This window comes from Pimephales promelas, chromosome 8 (assembly GCF_988280905.1).
Source record: "Pimephales promelas chromosome 8, fPimPro1.hap1.1, whole genome shotgun sequence".
In the NCBI taxonomy this organism is placed as follows: Eukaryota; Metazoa; Chordata; class Actinopteri; order Cypriniformes; family Leuciscidae; genus Pimephales; species Pimephales promelas.
In genome coordinates, this window is record NC_142776.1 from 8,147,826 (window position 1) to 8,162,864 (window position 15,039).

At 37.1% G+C, this 15,039-nt stretch overlaps 1 protein-coding gene across 3 annotated transcripts in view; it reads right to left on the reverse strand.

The window, feature by feature from the left end:
• Nucleotides 1-15,039, reverse strand: part of gulp1b (GULP PTB domain containing engulfment adaptor 1b) — a 58,547-nt gene that overhangs the window by 12,579 nt on the left and 30,929 nt on the right. For all 3 annotated transcript variants that reach the window (XM_039689439.2, XM_039689436.2, XM_039689437.2), the window contains exons 2-5: nt 11,026-11,109; nt 3,608-3,669; nt 3,212-3,283; nt 1,277-1,375 (exon numbers count right to left, since the gene is read on the reverse strand). In XM_039689439.2, coding sequence (XP_039545373.2) covers nt 1,277-1,375; nt 3,212-3,283; nt 3,608-3,669; nt 11,026-11,109 — 317 coding nt within the window. The remainder of the gene's footprint in view (nt 1-1,276; nt 1,376-3,211; nt 3,284-3,607; nt 3,670-11,025; nt 11,110-15,039) is intronic.

Sequence of the window (15,039 nt, forward strand, 5' to 3'; positions counted from 1 at the left end):
GAAGGCTATCTTGATCAAGATTGTGCATATTTCCCGAAAACCATTTTACAGTTTAATTGGCAAAGAAATACTTTATTTTATCTGCAACAATCACATCAATTTCGGTATAGTGTCCCAAAATCAACATCCAATGACAGACACTTTGACATGGACAAAAGCGGTGTGCGTGTGAAAGGGCAAAGTTTAATTGTAAATGAGGTAAATGAACTGTAAATGTAAATGACGATTGATAGATATGTGGTTTCACAGCTGATGTGACTCATACATCCTCTCTGTATGTTCTTTCTCATCCAGACTGACAAGCACTGAAGCATAACGAACTCACTAAAGTCTATAAGGGATATTGCAATCAAATTTCAAGCGAAATTGCAAATTCACGTAGCATTAAGTCTTCCCCCATTGAGAATTTAAAGCCCTGAAGCGATTCCGATGCCCAGAAGCGATCGCCCTTGGTTATTGCTGTGTTTTCCCGTGGTTGCGCAGATGCTGCAAATATCTAGCAAAATATCTCACATTACAAACAGAAACTATTTCTCATGTGAGAAGATTCTGCTTCCAACAACCTGACACCTTCTCTTTAGAAATGGAAAATAGGCATTTTTGGTCTTTAATTTGTATTCTTAACAAGTTACAAATATAACAGGGATAATTCTGTTGATTTTCCACAATGTTTAAAAAAATTGTTGTTTTAATTGTTTGAGCCTAGATGTCCATGTAGTAATGTCATTTGAAAGACCATGTAATCACTAAAATAATATCTAAAATATAATATAAATTTGTATATAATTCATAATACTTTTCAGAATGTATTGTTTTTCTATTCTAAAAAATGACTAAAATGGGAGAAAAATCTATTGATGATTGTTCTAAAAAACTGTTCACAAACATTGGCTCTCTTTTCAGATCCTGACAGAGCTATTAAAGCTATTTTGTTTGAACAAACACATCTTATTGCATTTATCAAGTGCTAATTGGTCAGAATTAGTTACATTCATTAAATATTGGAATGAGATAATTCATCAGTTGTGCTAACTGAACTTAATTGGCATGACATTAAACAGTAAATGTTTGAAAGATAAGATAGCACATTTCATTTTCAGTTAAATTGCACTCCATTGTTCTTTCAGAGCAGATGTGAGAATAATAGTGGGGTAGTTTATGGAGCTGAATAAATTGCTCTGATTGTTCGGGTCTAAATTAGGGTTGCCATGCATGAAATTACATCAAGCACTTCCTGAGACTGAACACAGACAATTTTATATTTGAAAAAACCTACCTTAGTTTTAGGGTCCAATATCTTCACACCATAAATAGAGATCTGAAGCTCCACTTTAGGAGTTTTCTGCCCCTCTGACTTCTTGATGTGTCTTTGAAACTGAGGAAGCAAAAGTGATTCAGCTCATGCAGCGGAAGTACATAGGCTACTATCAAGACAAAAGCAGACTGAGCCGGAGGTGTTCATCCTTTTTAAATGCTGCAGGAGAGCAGTAGTGCTCAAACGCGTCTCTAGAGCAATACACAGTCAAGTCCAAAACTGGACATAAATATTGCTCAGGAAAAGGACATCATTACCACCCATTATAGCAATAACGTCTGGGCCGAGTCTGGTTTACATTAGGCACTTCTGGCTTAAAGTTGCCTTGTTTGCATTGTATTGTAGTTCATCAGCTGAAGGAACCCACCAACAACAAGTCTTTAAGATATTCTTGTCCATAAATATATGGCTCAACTAAAAAACTGCGTTTCGGGGGCCTGAAAACGTAGGCTTTGAAAACTGGTTTCAAAGTGCATGGTTTTTGAAAATGATAACAACTCCATGTACACAACAAAAACATACATTTGAAGAGTTCAGATGCAAAAGCCTCTAAATGCCATTTGAAATTTTCTTCTTTAATGATGATTTTTATCAAACTTGTAAATTTAAGTTCAGTAATTTCACTTAAATAACAATTAATAGGTAATTATCATTGCCATTTAAGTGAAATCACTGAACTGAAATATACAAGCTTGATAAAAATGATTATTCTAGAAGAAAATTTCAAATGGCACTTAAAGGCTTTTGCATCTGAACTCTTCATTTGTAAAAACTATGATATCATGAGCGTGTACATTACGTGTTCAGACTATAGATGCAGAGTTTTCTTTACAAAGGGACATCGCCAACTACTGGCCTGGCAGCAGAATACAATGTTTTTAGCCATTTTCGCAGGTCCATGTGAACAGGAATCATTTTGACAACATTGTCGTCTGTATGTGAAAAAAACGTAGTCATGTAAACATTCCCTAATGTAAATTCATGGGATTACCAATTTCATCATTCATCAGGCAAAAATCATAAGCAGAAAATCATAATAATAGCACACCAACTCTAAACAATTAAGTTTAATTTAGGACATTAATGTGCAGCATCACCTCTTTTCTCACATAGTCTGAAACTTTTTTATTTCAAGGATCAAGGATCCGGTCATTCTAAACCTGTGGTTCTCTACTTTTTCTGTGGGCGTGTGATCCACATTTTCCCATGGATATTAACAACGCATTCTCATCCCAAGGCGTCATCTAACTGACACTTTTGACCATGCTATCCTAGGGCGTCATCTAACTGACGCTTTTCCTTAGCGTCAGTTAGATGACGCGGGTCCACTACTGACGCTAAAGGGTGCCCTAAAGCGTCGGATGTTGACGCATGGTCAAAAACGTCAGTTAAATGACGCCTTGGGATGAGAACGGGCTGTTATTAAGCCACAACCCAAATATTTAGGAATTTGAACTAAGCAAATTTATTTCTTAAAAATGGTGACACGCCCAAAAAAAATGGGCACACACACACAATATAAATTGTATGAATATCACTGATGAAAATACAGGTAAGGCTATAGCCTACAGTTCAGAGTCTGTTATTTCTTTTAGGAGACAATAACTCCATTTGTCGTGCTCTTTGATTTTTGAAACTTTGCAGACCTTTTACATTTACAACCATATATATAGTAGCTTTTGCCTTGTCTTAACTGGAACTCACATAACATTAAAATGAGGCTTGAGTCTGTTATATGAACTTTGGAAGTAAATTTACCCTTTTAGAATCTCTGTATATTTACATTTAACTATTATAGCCGTTTCTGTCTCATAAACAGGCATGAAGAAGAACTGTGAGCACATTTTATGGCCTATTAAGTTTACAGAATGGTGGAGTGCTGTGGACACACTATACCTTCAGCTTCCTGACAGCCACACGGACCATGTCTGTCCCTTTGGGCTGCTCCACATCTGTGATTCCCAAGAACTACATAAAACACACAGTAGACACAATGTCAAAAGACTTAAGTAATATATTAACGCTATATTTTGTTTGTAATGGTGACTGGGTTGATAAGCATAGAGTTTGAGTGTGTAGCATTCCATATTTGATGAAAACTATGATGAAGGTCACAGTCACAGAAGGGGGGTTCAGTGAGCTGTAATAACAGTCTATTCATGCATGCACGTACATGGTGTACACAGTGTGCATTTGCAGCATAGGGCCTGTTCCCACCCCCTTTTGTGTAGTACATACAGAAGAAGCAGAGAGAACCACAGGGACAAATAAGAAATATGTCTCAAACTGTACCTTTGCATTATACACAACATGACTTCTCACCAAGGCTTCAGGTGTGTGCATACTTGGTTTATCTGGATGTAAAAAGAGAATAAAGATGAAGAATTTAGGTGTAATGGCAGATGACTATTTCCAGTAAGTCAGTCTATATATACAGTACAGTATATCGTACCTCCAGGTTCTGTCCTGAACTTTTTAATGCACCACAGGCACAGAAAAAATGTACAGTAGTTAAACAGGAATTGCAATCACTGGATTATTGATTCTCCTGCACAGCTGACACTGCATATTTACCTCAGAGACCCCTTAAAACACTTAACATCGATAAGGGTCTCCTGTCTTTCAGCTCCCTATTTCAGTGCTTTAAACATGAAACAATCAACAAACCAAAGTCTAAAACACAAAGAAAGCCTTTTCAAAAGCGTTTTTGTTTCCGAGAATCTTTGAGAAAGGTGTGTAATGTGAGGATAATAACACTGTGATGCAGTACTTGAGATCAAAGCAATGCACAGGATGAATAAATTAAACTGATTATTCTTGCTTTTCTTTATACTGCTGCTGTTGCATTTGTTGTCAGTTTCAATTAATTTCATGTGGTGATTACTCAGACCTCATCTTTTAATTAAATGTCTTGTAGGCGTGTTGAATGTTGAGGTCCATGCGTATCTCGTTTAATTAGAGCAGGGGGTTTAATACTGTCCAGGGATCCCCAGTCGGCTGCAAGGGGGAACTACAGGGGTCGGGAGAAAAGGATAGAAAAAAATGCTGTCAACAACAGAACAGGGCTTATTGTCACAGTGTCTGGTTGTGTTTGCCTGGGTTGTCAATAGAGGTCCTCGTTCTCATGGTGTCTTTCACATTTTGACTTCATTTCCCAGCATTCTGTCGGTCACTCATCAGTTCATCAGTTCACTCAGCTGTTTCCCACCACATTGTTAGATCTGTGTGTATATATTCCCTGTCTGTGTCAGTGTTCTTTACAGAGTCCTTGTAATTGTCGCCACTTCTGAGGTCTGTGATCCTAGTTCCTGTTTTTGTTCTTATGATTTGATTGATGATTTTGGATTTTTGAACCCTGCCTGGATGACTATGATTTTGGATTGCCCTTATTATTAAATATACAGCAACTGGATTTTCTGTTTTCCGTGTGTGGTTCCGTGACACTTATATGGTCATGCGACCATAGGTTCTAGTAAGAACTCCAGCTGCTGCATTTTGGACCAGCTGGAGTTTGTTTATTAAGTGTTTATAAACATTGATTCCATGTGACAATATAATATCCAAGTTTGATTACGACAATGAGTGGGTACCGACGTGTTGTCTAACTCCAATAGGAAAAAATGAAAAATGAAGCCAAAACGTTTTCAATCGGCCCCCTGTTGGCAGGCTGCAATATAGGTCATCAAATACATCGACTTAATTTGAATTTTCATGGTGTGTAACAACTTATGGAAACTAGATTGAGCCAGAAAGTGAAAAAATGTGAGTTTAATGATAGTTTTGTCATCTTTCGCTGTTCCATGTCCTCGTGTTGGAAGGTATAGGCCGCTTATTCATTATGGACCTCCTTGAGGGGGTCCCCCTGGAATTCCAGGGAATGTCTATATTACTTATAAGGCAGAAAGGCATTTTTTTTTTTCTAGAGGGATGACTGACATATTGTGCTTTATTTTGTATTGCCCTTGTATGTGTTGATGAAGAGCGGCCCCTCATTGTTCTTTCTTTTCTCCCTTGAGCTGGAAGTTAAATTGTGGGTTGATGAATTGGCTCTATGGGCAGTGCACGCTGCCGTGATCTAGACCTGACTCAGCAGGACACGGCTTTAGAAAAATGAAGACAAAAAGAAAAAACTGTGGGTGAGAAAGAGAGAGAGACAGAATAAAAGATTAAGGGACGCTAAAGGAGACCAAGAGAGACAGCGAGTAAGAGAGATGGCCCTTAGAGTATAAGAACTGCGATGCCAACAAAAAAACAATAATATAATGAAGCTGACAAGCCGTCTAATCCTGTGCCAAAGAGGAGGCAGCTCTCTCACTGTTTATTTGACACCTTTATAACTCGGGCTCTTCAGCATTCACCGCCACACAGGTACAAACACGCACACACACAGACACACACACTAATCAGCTGAACTCTCTTACTGCACACCAATTAATGCTCGACAGAGAGAGGACGAATGCTCAGGCATTCCCTGCTGCAGTAATGTCAAAGCTTGTAGCTTTGGGTGGCACAAATGTCTTTACCAATGAAACTTGATTTTAACAGTTTCTGAAGAAAATGTCTGTGCTTGTCTGTGCAAAACTTACTAGCACAATGAAAGAGTTGTACTGACAGTTTTCCCATTATCAGGGTTGGGAACCATAAGGAATTAAACAATTTCAGTTCTGATTTCAATTGTACTTTCCATTAACAATTTTGGTAGTAATATTATATATGTGATTTTTTTTTTTTTTTAATTTCATATTTATACTTACTGCTCTCAGCAGGTTACTGCCAAATTAAGAGATCATTTCAGATATACCAATTTAGAAATGATGTAATGTATACAAAAATGAGGTAGCCTAAATACAATCAAATTATTGTCCCTAATTATATATATTAAAGCTGCAGTCCATAGTTTTTCCTCTTTGTCGCCATCTCTGTTCGAAATCTGCAATTGCAGTTATTCGCGGAATTATCAACTTTATGTGGGTTGTGAATCGGCATGGCCAGTGGTGTAGTGGAGGGTATACGCAGGTATACGGCGTATACCCACTTCCTTTTCAGTCGGCATTGCGTATACCCACTTCTAAATCCCCTCTGGTGCGCATCATTTAGTTGCGACTCCAATTTCGTGAATAAAAAAACACCCAGTTAGAGTCGTACCCGTAATATTAACTCTAATTTGTTGCTGCAATGATTCTCTCATCGCGACGATAACTGATCTGATCTCATCTGCTTCAGTACTCAAAACACCTTCTCGTCAATGTCAAAATGTTCGTGAGACCAATCAAAGAATGCAGTATTTTTGTTCATAGAAGCGCGAGCCGAGCGCGAATCCCAACGCGACGCTTCACTTCAGTTAATGATCATACAGTATTTAAGATGCAAGTAGGCAGCTCAAATTTAGCCTACGGCTGATTTTCAATAGACGTTTTAAATGACCGACAGAAATAATCAGTTTGATTAAAGACAATGGAAATTATAAGCTCAATTTAACAACACCCTATTAAATATATTGCCATTATTATTGTATAAATATATTTGTATAACGTTTTTTCGAATGTGTTTGACATTTCACTGTTTGTAGGCTATAACTCCGCTTGTCTGCGTTTGCGCCAATTGCATTATTAAGCCAGAGGGTGGCGACAAGTGACTGTATTTTTGAGAGAGCAATTGAACCATTAATTAAATTAACAGATTAGTCCAAAAAACATTGATTAATTTAGGAAAGAAAAGTCGCTGAAATTGGAACTGATTCTCATGTTTAAGAACCTGATCAAATAGGCTAGCCTACTTCATGCTTTTAAAGCTAACTGTTGTCCATTTTTTTGGGCATCAAAACACCTTAAAATGCTCATTTCGAGATCAGGAAAATCAAAATTTTCTCGGGGGGGGGGGGGCATGCCCCCGAACCCCCCTAACAATATCATTTATGGGACCTGGCACCTGGGTATTTAGAAAACTATATGTGCGGCCCTGATATGCAAGAATACTAGCCTATTGATTCTATGTGTTCTATTGTATTCATTATACTTTATTCTATAGTCTTGCATATTGAATACTAATGCAAGACTACATGTAGTAGTCTTATGTCACTGTTTATAACACAGAGCGTTCATCCTTTGCTGGGACGCTTAAAAAAATATTGAGGGCATAAATTAAGAGTATACCCACTTCTCCAGGCACCACTACATCACTGGGCATGGCACAGCGTGGATTAATCCAATGTTTTGAGGAGAATGTGCTAGAGAATGAGGAGAGAATGTGCAGCGTGGATTAATCCAATGTTTTGAGGAGAATATCCACACCTCGCCGGTGTGGATATTTGGAAGTATGACCAACATAAGAATTTTCACCAGAAAATGTCATCTGAACAAGTAACCTCCACTTTTGTTCTGACCAACTAAGGGGGAAAAAAAGCATTGCAAATTATACTTTGTTCTTAAATTGTTAATGTTAACAACATCAGCATTGCGGGACTTAATGCCCTTATGATATTTATCCTTGTTTTTGCATGTTGCAGTCTCATTTTTTTTTCTGCAGCCACTTTGAAATCCAAAGTCTCCAACATCCTCACACGCAACAAAGCCTAATAGCACCTTCTTTATGTGTACAGATGTGACATAATGACGCAAAGCCATGCTCGAATTTATATTTATAATATCACAGGAGCGAAAGAGTGTTATTTTCCTGAATATCAGTACAAATGTAGACAGAGATTTGAAATCCTGCCTCCTTGGCCGTGACAGGGCAGACAGAAAGTCCACCGGGCTCGGTGTGCCAGCCGCTCACACTGACCTCAGTTGAGGATCCATCAAACTAGAGGTCAGTCTGCTTCATCTTTATGTTCATTATTTTCATGGTGACTTTAACTTGATGTTTTTTTTCTTCAATCATCTGATTATTAGATCACCAACCAACTTCACCACATTTTGAGTCAAGAAAAACCCGGGACACCACAACCTTTTATGGCAAAACATAGCAACATAATTATTCACAGAAATCAGAGTACAGAGTCTCTACTTAGAAAGTTGCTGAGTCATGCGACCTCCAAAATTCATAACATTGATCTACTAGGTCATTTCAATATTTTAAATATTAAAGCAAGTATAAATGAAACCACACTGGTCCAATTAACAGGTTCATGTAGTTCATTGGTCTTCCATGGTCAAAATAATAAACTTGGTGCAAAGGAGACATGCAGGTCCATTTTTAGCTTTACCCTTTGCTTTTCCCTGTACCTCACTGAGTTATGAAAAGGTTACTGCACCGCAGGATATCTCTGTCCAGAGCTTAGGTCTAAAGGTCATTTTGTAATGCTCCCACCGATTAACTGTCAGTTTAAACACAAATAATCATAAAGGGTAAGCATTCAAAACAACTGGCGAAAAGCAAGAGCATGGATGAGTTCACTTAATCACATTAATTTAGATATTAAAATATAAGTTATTCCCAAAGTTAATATCATGCCAGGCTTATTTATCTTGTGAACATGATTTCAGTTTCAACCTTTTGCAAAAGAATAGCGAAACTTCACCTAAATAAAGGTCATCCCTTGTGGCAAAAAGTCTAGGTTACGACTGTAACCTCTGTTCCCTGAGAACAGGGAACGAGACACTGCATCGATGACACTATTGGGGAACGCCCTCCATGTGAACCTGTCTAAAAAACTATCCAATCACAGCAATCGAACGTCACTACTAGTGCGAATCAGACAAAATAGTCCCTGAAGACGAAAAGAGGATGATATGCGCCCCTTTTATACTTCCGCACAAGTAGTGACATCACAGGCTGTCGCCGGTCACATTTGATTGCCGTGATTGGATCGTTTTTTAGACACCGGTTTACACCGTGGGCTTTCCCCAATAACGTCAGCGATGCAGTGCGAGTTCCTTTTCGAAAAGGGAAACACTGTGTTCCACCAAGGTAGTTTCCACTGGTCATCCTAATTTTGATAGTTTTAGAGGGGTTTTGGGATATCTAAACCAACTAAAAGCAGTTAACCAACGAAGAGCAGATAACCTCATTCTTGTTTTTAATTTGTTACAAAATGTATAAAAATAACTTGCAGAATATTTTTAATATTTAAAGCAAGTATTTTTTTCATTTGTAAAGTAACGCCTTAAAAATCAGCACACCTTTACCACAATTCTACATATCCATAACACTATAAGCACTGATTTCCTGATTCAATTCTCATTCGTGAACTCCTGATTTAGTTACAATTTTATTTAAGTACCTGATTTGAATACTTCAGTTAGAATGTCACAAATGTTTCAATAATTACATAATCACCTAATAATGCACTGTGGCACATTCCAGGTTTATTATTCATTGGATTTTAGAATTGCAAATTTACATTTCGGTGAGAAATAATAAGGTCTGTGATTAATATTAAAGAGACTTTAACGTTTTATTCTACAATATGAGTTTCAACTGAGCTGCAGGGAGAAAAAAGTATGTAAACATGGATAAATTCTTTAACAGTTTAAGAATTTTTATGTACTGCTGAGGCATGAATCATTCAAACTCATATTCTATGCATTTATGCCTAAAAAAATATTCCTTTTGAACCGTTTGTCATTAATAGGGCAAATGGTGCAGAACATTTTACAAACAGCAAACTGTTCCTCGGTGACTGTAAAGGTCAATGAATGTGAAGTCTCACGTAATATCTAGTTCATTGAGCAGCATTATCACCTTCTGAGAAAGAGAGTCGTGAGTGAGAGTGCCTGTTTGGATTTAACGATAATTTCAGTGAAGGAGCAAATCCCAAAAGAGAGCTATGAAATATTCAAAGCAACCTACTACTGCAGTGTCTGTGGCTGGAGATAAACTCGCCAAACATGGGCTGTGACCATGCCAAGAAGTCCAGAGGCTCTTCTGTCACTGCCATTAATAAAACATTAGCCTAGAAGGCACACATTCTGTTGGAAGTAGGCAAACCTGTCACCTATGAATCCAGGTCTGAAAAGGATGCTCAAATTTTCCAAGTGTGAGTGTGTTGAGGAGTTTTGGAATTGAAAACAAAGAACAGAGATGAGTGCCAGAAATGAAGCCTTGGAAACTTGAAGTGAGGGGGAGAAACTTGATTTTAGTAAGTTTTAAATCTGTTTGGGCCTGTAAGAAAATATGGTAACACTTTACAATAAGGTTCATTAGTTAACAATAGTTAATGTATTAACTAACATGAACTAACCATGAGCAATACATTTGTAACAGTATTTGTTAATCTTCGTTGATGTTAGTTAATAAAAATAAAGCTGTTCATTGTTTGTTCATGTTAGTTCACAGCACATTAACTAATGTTAACAAGATTTTAATAAAGTATTAGTAAATATTTAAATTAACGTTTACAAAGATTAATAAATGCTGTATAAGCGCTGTTCATCATTAGTTCATGCTAACTAATGTAGTTAACTAATGTTAACTAATGAACCTTATTGTAAAGTGTTTCCGAAAATATGTAAGGAACTGCATCCCTTATGGTGCATCTAACAAACGCAATTAGAAATCAAATACAAAACATTTATCCAAACTGTTCTTCAATGACTTTGCTGTCAGGGAAATTTAATGTAACAGTGAATTCTGTCTCTCAAAACAAGTTACATAAACAGTCTGTAGTTCAACCACCCTCATAAATGCACATTCATCTTCATCAGTCAGTCAGGCTTGTTGGCATATTGGCAGCTGACATAGCAGGAGTTAAATCTATTCTATTTTCATACCCTTTCTCCTGTTAAAAGCCCTGTTCATTCTGCAGAGTTTGAGAAGTGCCTGTGTGGTGAGGACGGACTCCACTGAGAAACCACCTGCAGAAAAAGCACAGAGGAACAGAATGATTATGAAAAAGCGGTGTTATTCTCAATGAAATGATCCCTGTCGAAGGGTTTTTGATTCCGTCAATAACAGAGGCAAAACAATAATATATATATATATATATATATAGGTACTGTACAAAAGTCTCAGGCACGTTAGTATTTTCACCACTCAAAAAATGATTTTGCTTTTGCTGTAGTGTGTCAGTAAGAAATGTCAATTTACATTTACAAACATTAATTTTGCCATTCATTGTAATAATCCAGTGAGATTTTTGTATGCACAAGGAGTCTGACAACAGCCGGTATGCTCAGCACAAAGATGATAGATCTCACATAATCAAGTCAGACTAAATCTAGAAGAACTGTGTCAACGTCTACAAGAAGCTTGAGTGAAACCTACCTGCAAATCTACAGTACTGTGAAAAGTTTTAGGCACTTGTGTAAAAATGCTATAAAGTGAGGATTTTATTAATCAATAAACTGGCATAAACTAAATACAATCAATATTTGGTGTGACTACCTTTAAAACAGTTTTGGTCCTAGGTGCACTTGAACATATTTTTTAAGGTAGTTTTTCAGGTTTAAATGGCTAAAGGAATGTTTGGAAATAGAAACAGATATTTCCAACTCACATATACAGCAAAATATATAAATAACTGGCCTAAACAAATTGTTTTTGGTGTGAAAATCTCAACGTGTCTAAGACTTTTGCACAGTACGGTTTACATTTACATATATATAAAAATAATAAAATTAAAATCATGGTCACTAGATTTTGGATTTGAATTTCATTGGACACTGCAACAAACCTGAATGTCATGTCATGCTGCTTTTTAGAATAAATAAAGACCAATACACACTGAACCAACAGAGGGTGACCAACATGGACAATACAACGTGATCTCATGAGAATATGTATGTATTTGTACATAAAGTGTAGTTCTATTATACGTGCATTTAATTACTGGACAACCAACAGATTATAGTACACCACTTCTCAGATATTCCACAACCACACAAATGAGCGCGGTTTTTGGCAATTGACATTTTTTGGTCCACCTCAAAGAGCATGCACAGAGCAGTCAAAATTAAACATGATTTAATGACTCGTGAATGCAAGTACACACTGATAGCCTAAGACACGAAACGAGCGGTTTGTGAAAGTTTTACCTTTCACTAAACATATTTAGATATATGAGAAATCGCAATGGAAGATGATTTCGATATATCAAAATATGTTTAGTGAAAGGTAAAACTTCCGAAATCTTAGTGTAAACAATGCGTGACGTAGACGTGCGAGAGATCATTTCCAGCGTAACGTTGGAAACGGTTCAGTTCATTTCAGTTGGACATCTGATTCAGATCAGTTCAACATAGCTGTTAACAAGAGGTAAAAACTATATAAATACTGTTCGTTTTCTCACACAAACCGCTCATTTCGTGTCTTAGGCCATCAATGTGTACTTACTGTATATTCACGAGTCATTAAATCATGTGTAATTTTGACTTCTCTGTGCATGCTCTTTGAGGTGGACCCCCTAAATTTCCATTATATGACTGACAGACAACAACAGTTTGACCGAAAAATGTCAAAATTGAAAATACTGTTGAAACAAAGACTCCTACATCTTGGATGCCCTTGAGGTAAGCTAAAACATATCAAAAATTTATTTCAAAGTGAACTATCCCTTTAATATGTCACATAAAAAAAATTTAATAAATAATAATAACTTAGAAATATACCATCAAGAATCAGTTTGTGTTCTTGAATTCAGCCAAGAGGTCTGTAATGTTTACTGTAAATCCACTATTGGTCGTCATTTAAATTCACAAGTCAAAGTTCACCAAACGTGAACTTTTCATAAAACTTTCAACACTTATCTGCAAGCTTATAGTTTATGTTTACACTATGGAAAGTCGCCAAGTACAAACAGTCCAAAACCACCAAACAATTAACAATTTAAAAGTTAAAAAGTGGAAAACTTAGGGGCCTTTTACACTCCACCATTTTCAAATGAAAAATTTGTATGCTTTTTGGCCGTTCATTTATATGACAACAGCGTTTTAGGGGCCTAAAACGGGTTTTAAAGTACAAGGTTTTTTTGAACAAAATTATACCGTTATTGTCTTAGTTTAAACTACAAAAATGCGAATTTGTGAAAACAGCGACGTCGTGCAGAAGCGTATTACGTGCATATTACAGTCTATAGGTGCTTAATGTTTCTTTACAAACTGACATCGCCAACTACTGGTCTGGCACGGATAATACAGCATTTTTAATAGTTTTCACAGATCCGTGTGAAGGGGGATCATTTTGACAATGTTGTCGTCTGTACGCGAAAGCGCAAAGGAAAAACGTTGCTGTCGTGTTAACGTTCCCTTAGTGCCCATCAGTGACCATGGTAGAAATACGCCATGAGGAGGTTGTGGATTCACTGAGAGGTAGGGTGATCCAGCAGGTACCGAGTTGCTTAGATAACAAACATGCAATTACCATTGCACCCCTGAGCAAGACACTTAACCCCAGTGAAAGTCTGCTGCAACTACTCTCTTGCCAATTAGAGTGGTAAATGTCACTTGTACTTTGAGTGTTGAATGACAATCCTGTGCAAAGTGACTAAAAATATTTTACATCTGTTTAAATGTATCCTGGCATAGTTAGCTCAAACCGGATATCTGTGGTTCAGTATAGCCACCCTTAGTCATAGGTGGTATTAATTCCTACTTTTGCTGTGAAGTGTTTGGTTGATGTTGAGTTGATGAGTGAGATGACATAGAAAAACACAAGATCAAAGCCTCAAAGAAACGTTGGAGGCTGAGGATGTCAAAAAAGCTGAACCAAACACACTCAATATCAAAAAGTAAATTCCTAAGGGCCGATCCTTTTGCAATAGAACAAACACACCTTAGAGACACCACGCAATTGACGTACTGCAAACACAGTGTAAAATCTCACCTTGTTGTCATACAATACACATTGTCTTATTCTTTTAAGCCTGTAAAACCTGCCATATGAAATAACAGTCAGATTTTTTTTTAAATTGTTATATTTTAGTATCACATTTGACTGGCTCATATAGTGTAATATAGACCTTATTCAGAGCAGCGCCATGACAGGTATGAAAGTGAGGCTGTGAGGGATAGACTTACGGTGTTTCCAATGGCATCCGCTGTAAAAAGCGGAATAAAGCTCCTAGATTACTTACAATTTTCCACAGCTTACATTGTCAGGAGTTTTTTGTCAACTGACATTTCTTTGAAAGATATTTTTCCAGTGTTTCATGAGCAGAACAATCCGAAAACACAGTAAATAACAGTACAGCCCATTGAAGAGATGCAAGTCTATCCCTCACAGCCTCGCTTTCATTCTCATTAAAAATCAAAGATGGCGCTGCCGTGAATAAGGCGTATAGAAGCAAAATTGTGCAAATTGGTGCAGTTGCTACTATTTATATCACCAAAAAGTAAGATCAATAGATATTTTTATAACTTTATATCTATCTTTATAACTGTTGTACAGGCGTAGATCTACAATTACAGTAGAGAGATGGATCAATTCAAACAGGTGTGTTTATTAGTGAAGCTGCAGGAACACAGTCAGCTAAAGATGATCAATAGAAAGATAAATGAGAGTTTGAGCTTGTTGAGCTTGTCTAACAGGTCTGCAGAGCACACACACACATAGGATCAGAAGAGGAGACGTGGGATGACTATAGATAAAGACTGGATCGAGGTAACAACGTTGGTAGAGTCTCACAGGAAATTCTAGCAGTTAGGTAGCGAGGCAAGTGAGTCTGTAGAATCAGACAAGGCCAGACACTGAGTGTGTGTGTGTTTGCTATTTATGGTGATGGTGATAAGGGCAGATGAGTGTCAGGTGTGCATGGTCAATACTCCACTTAAGGTTATGTTTACACAACA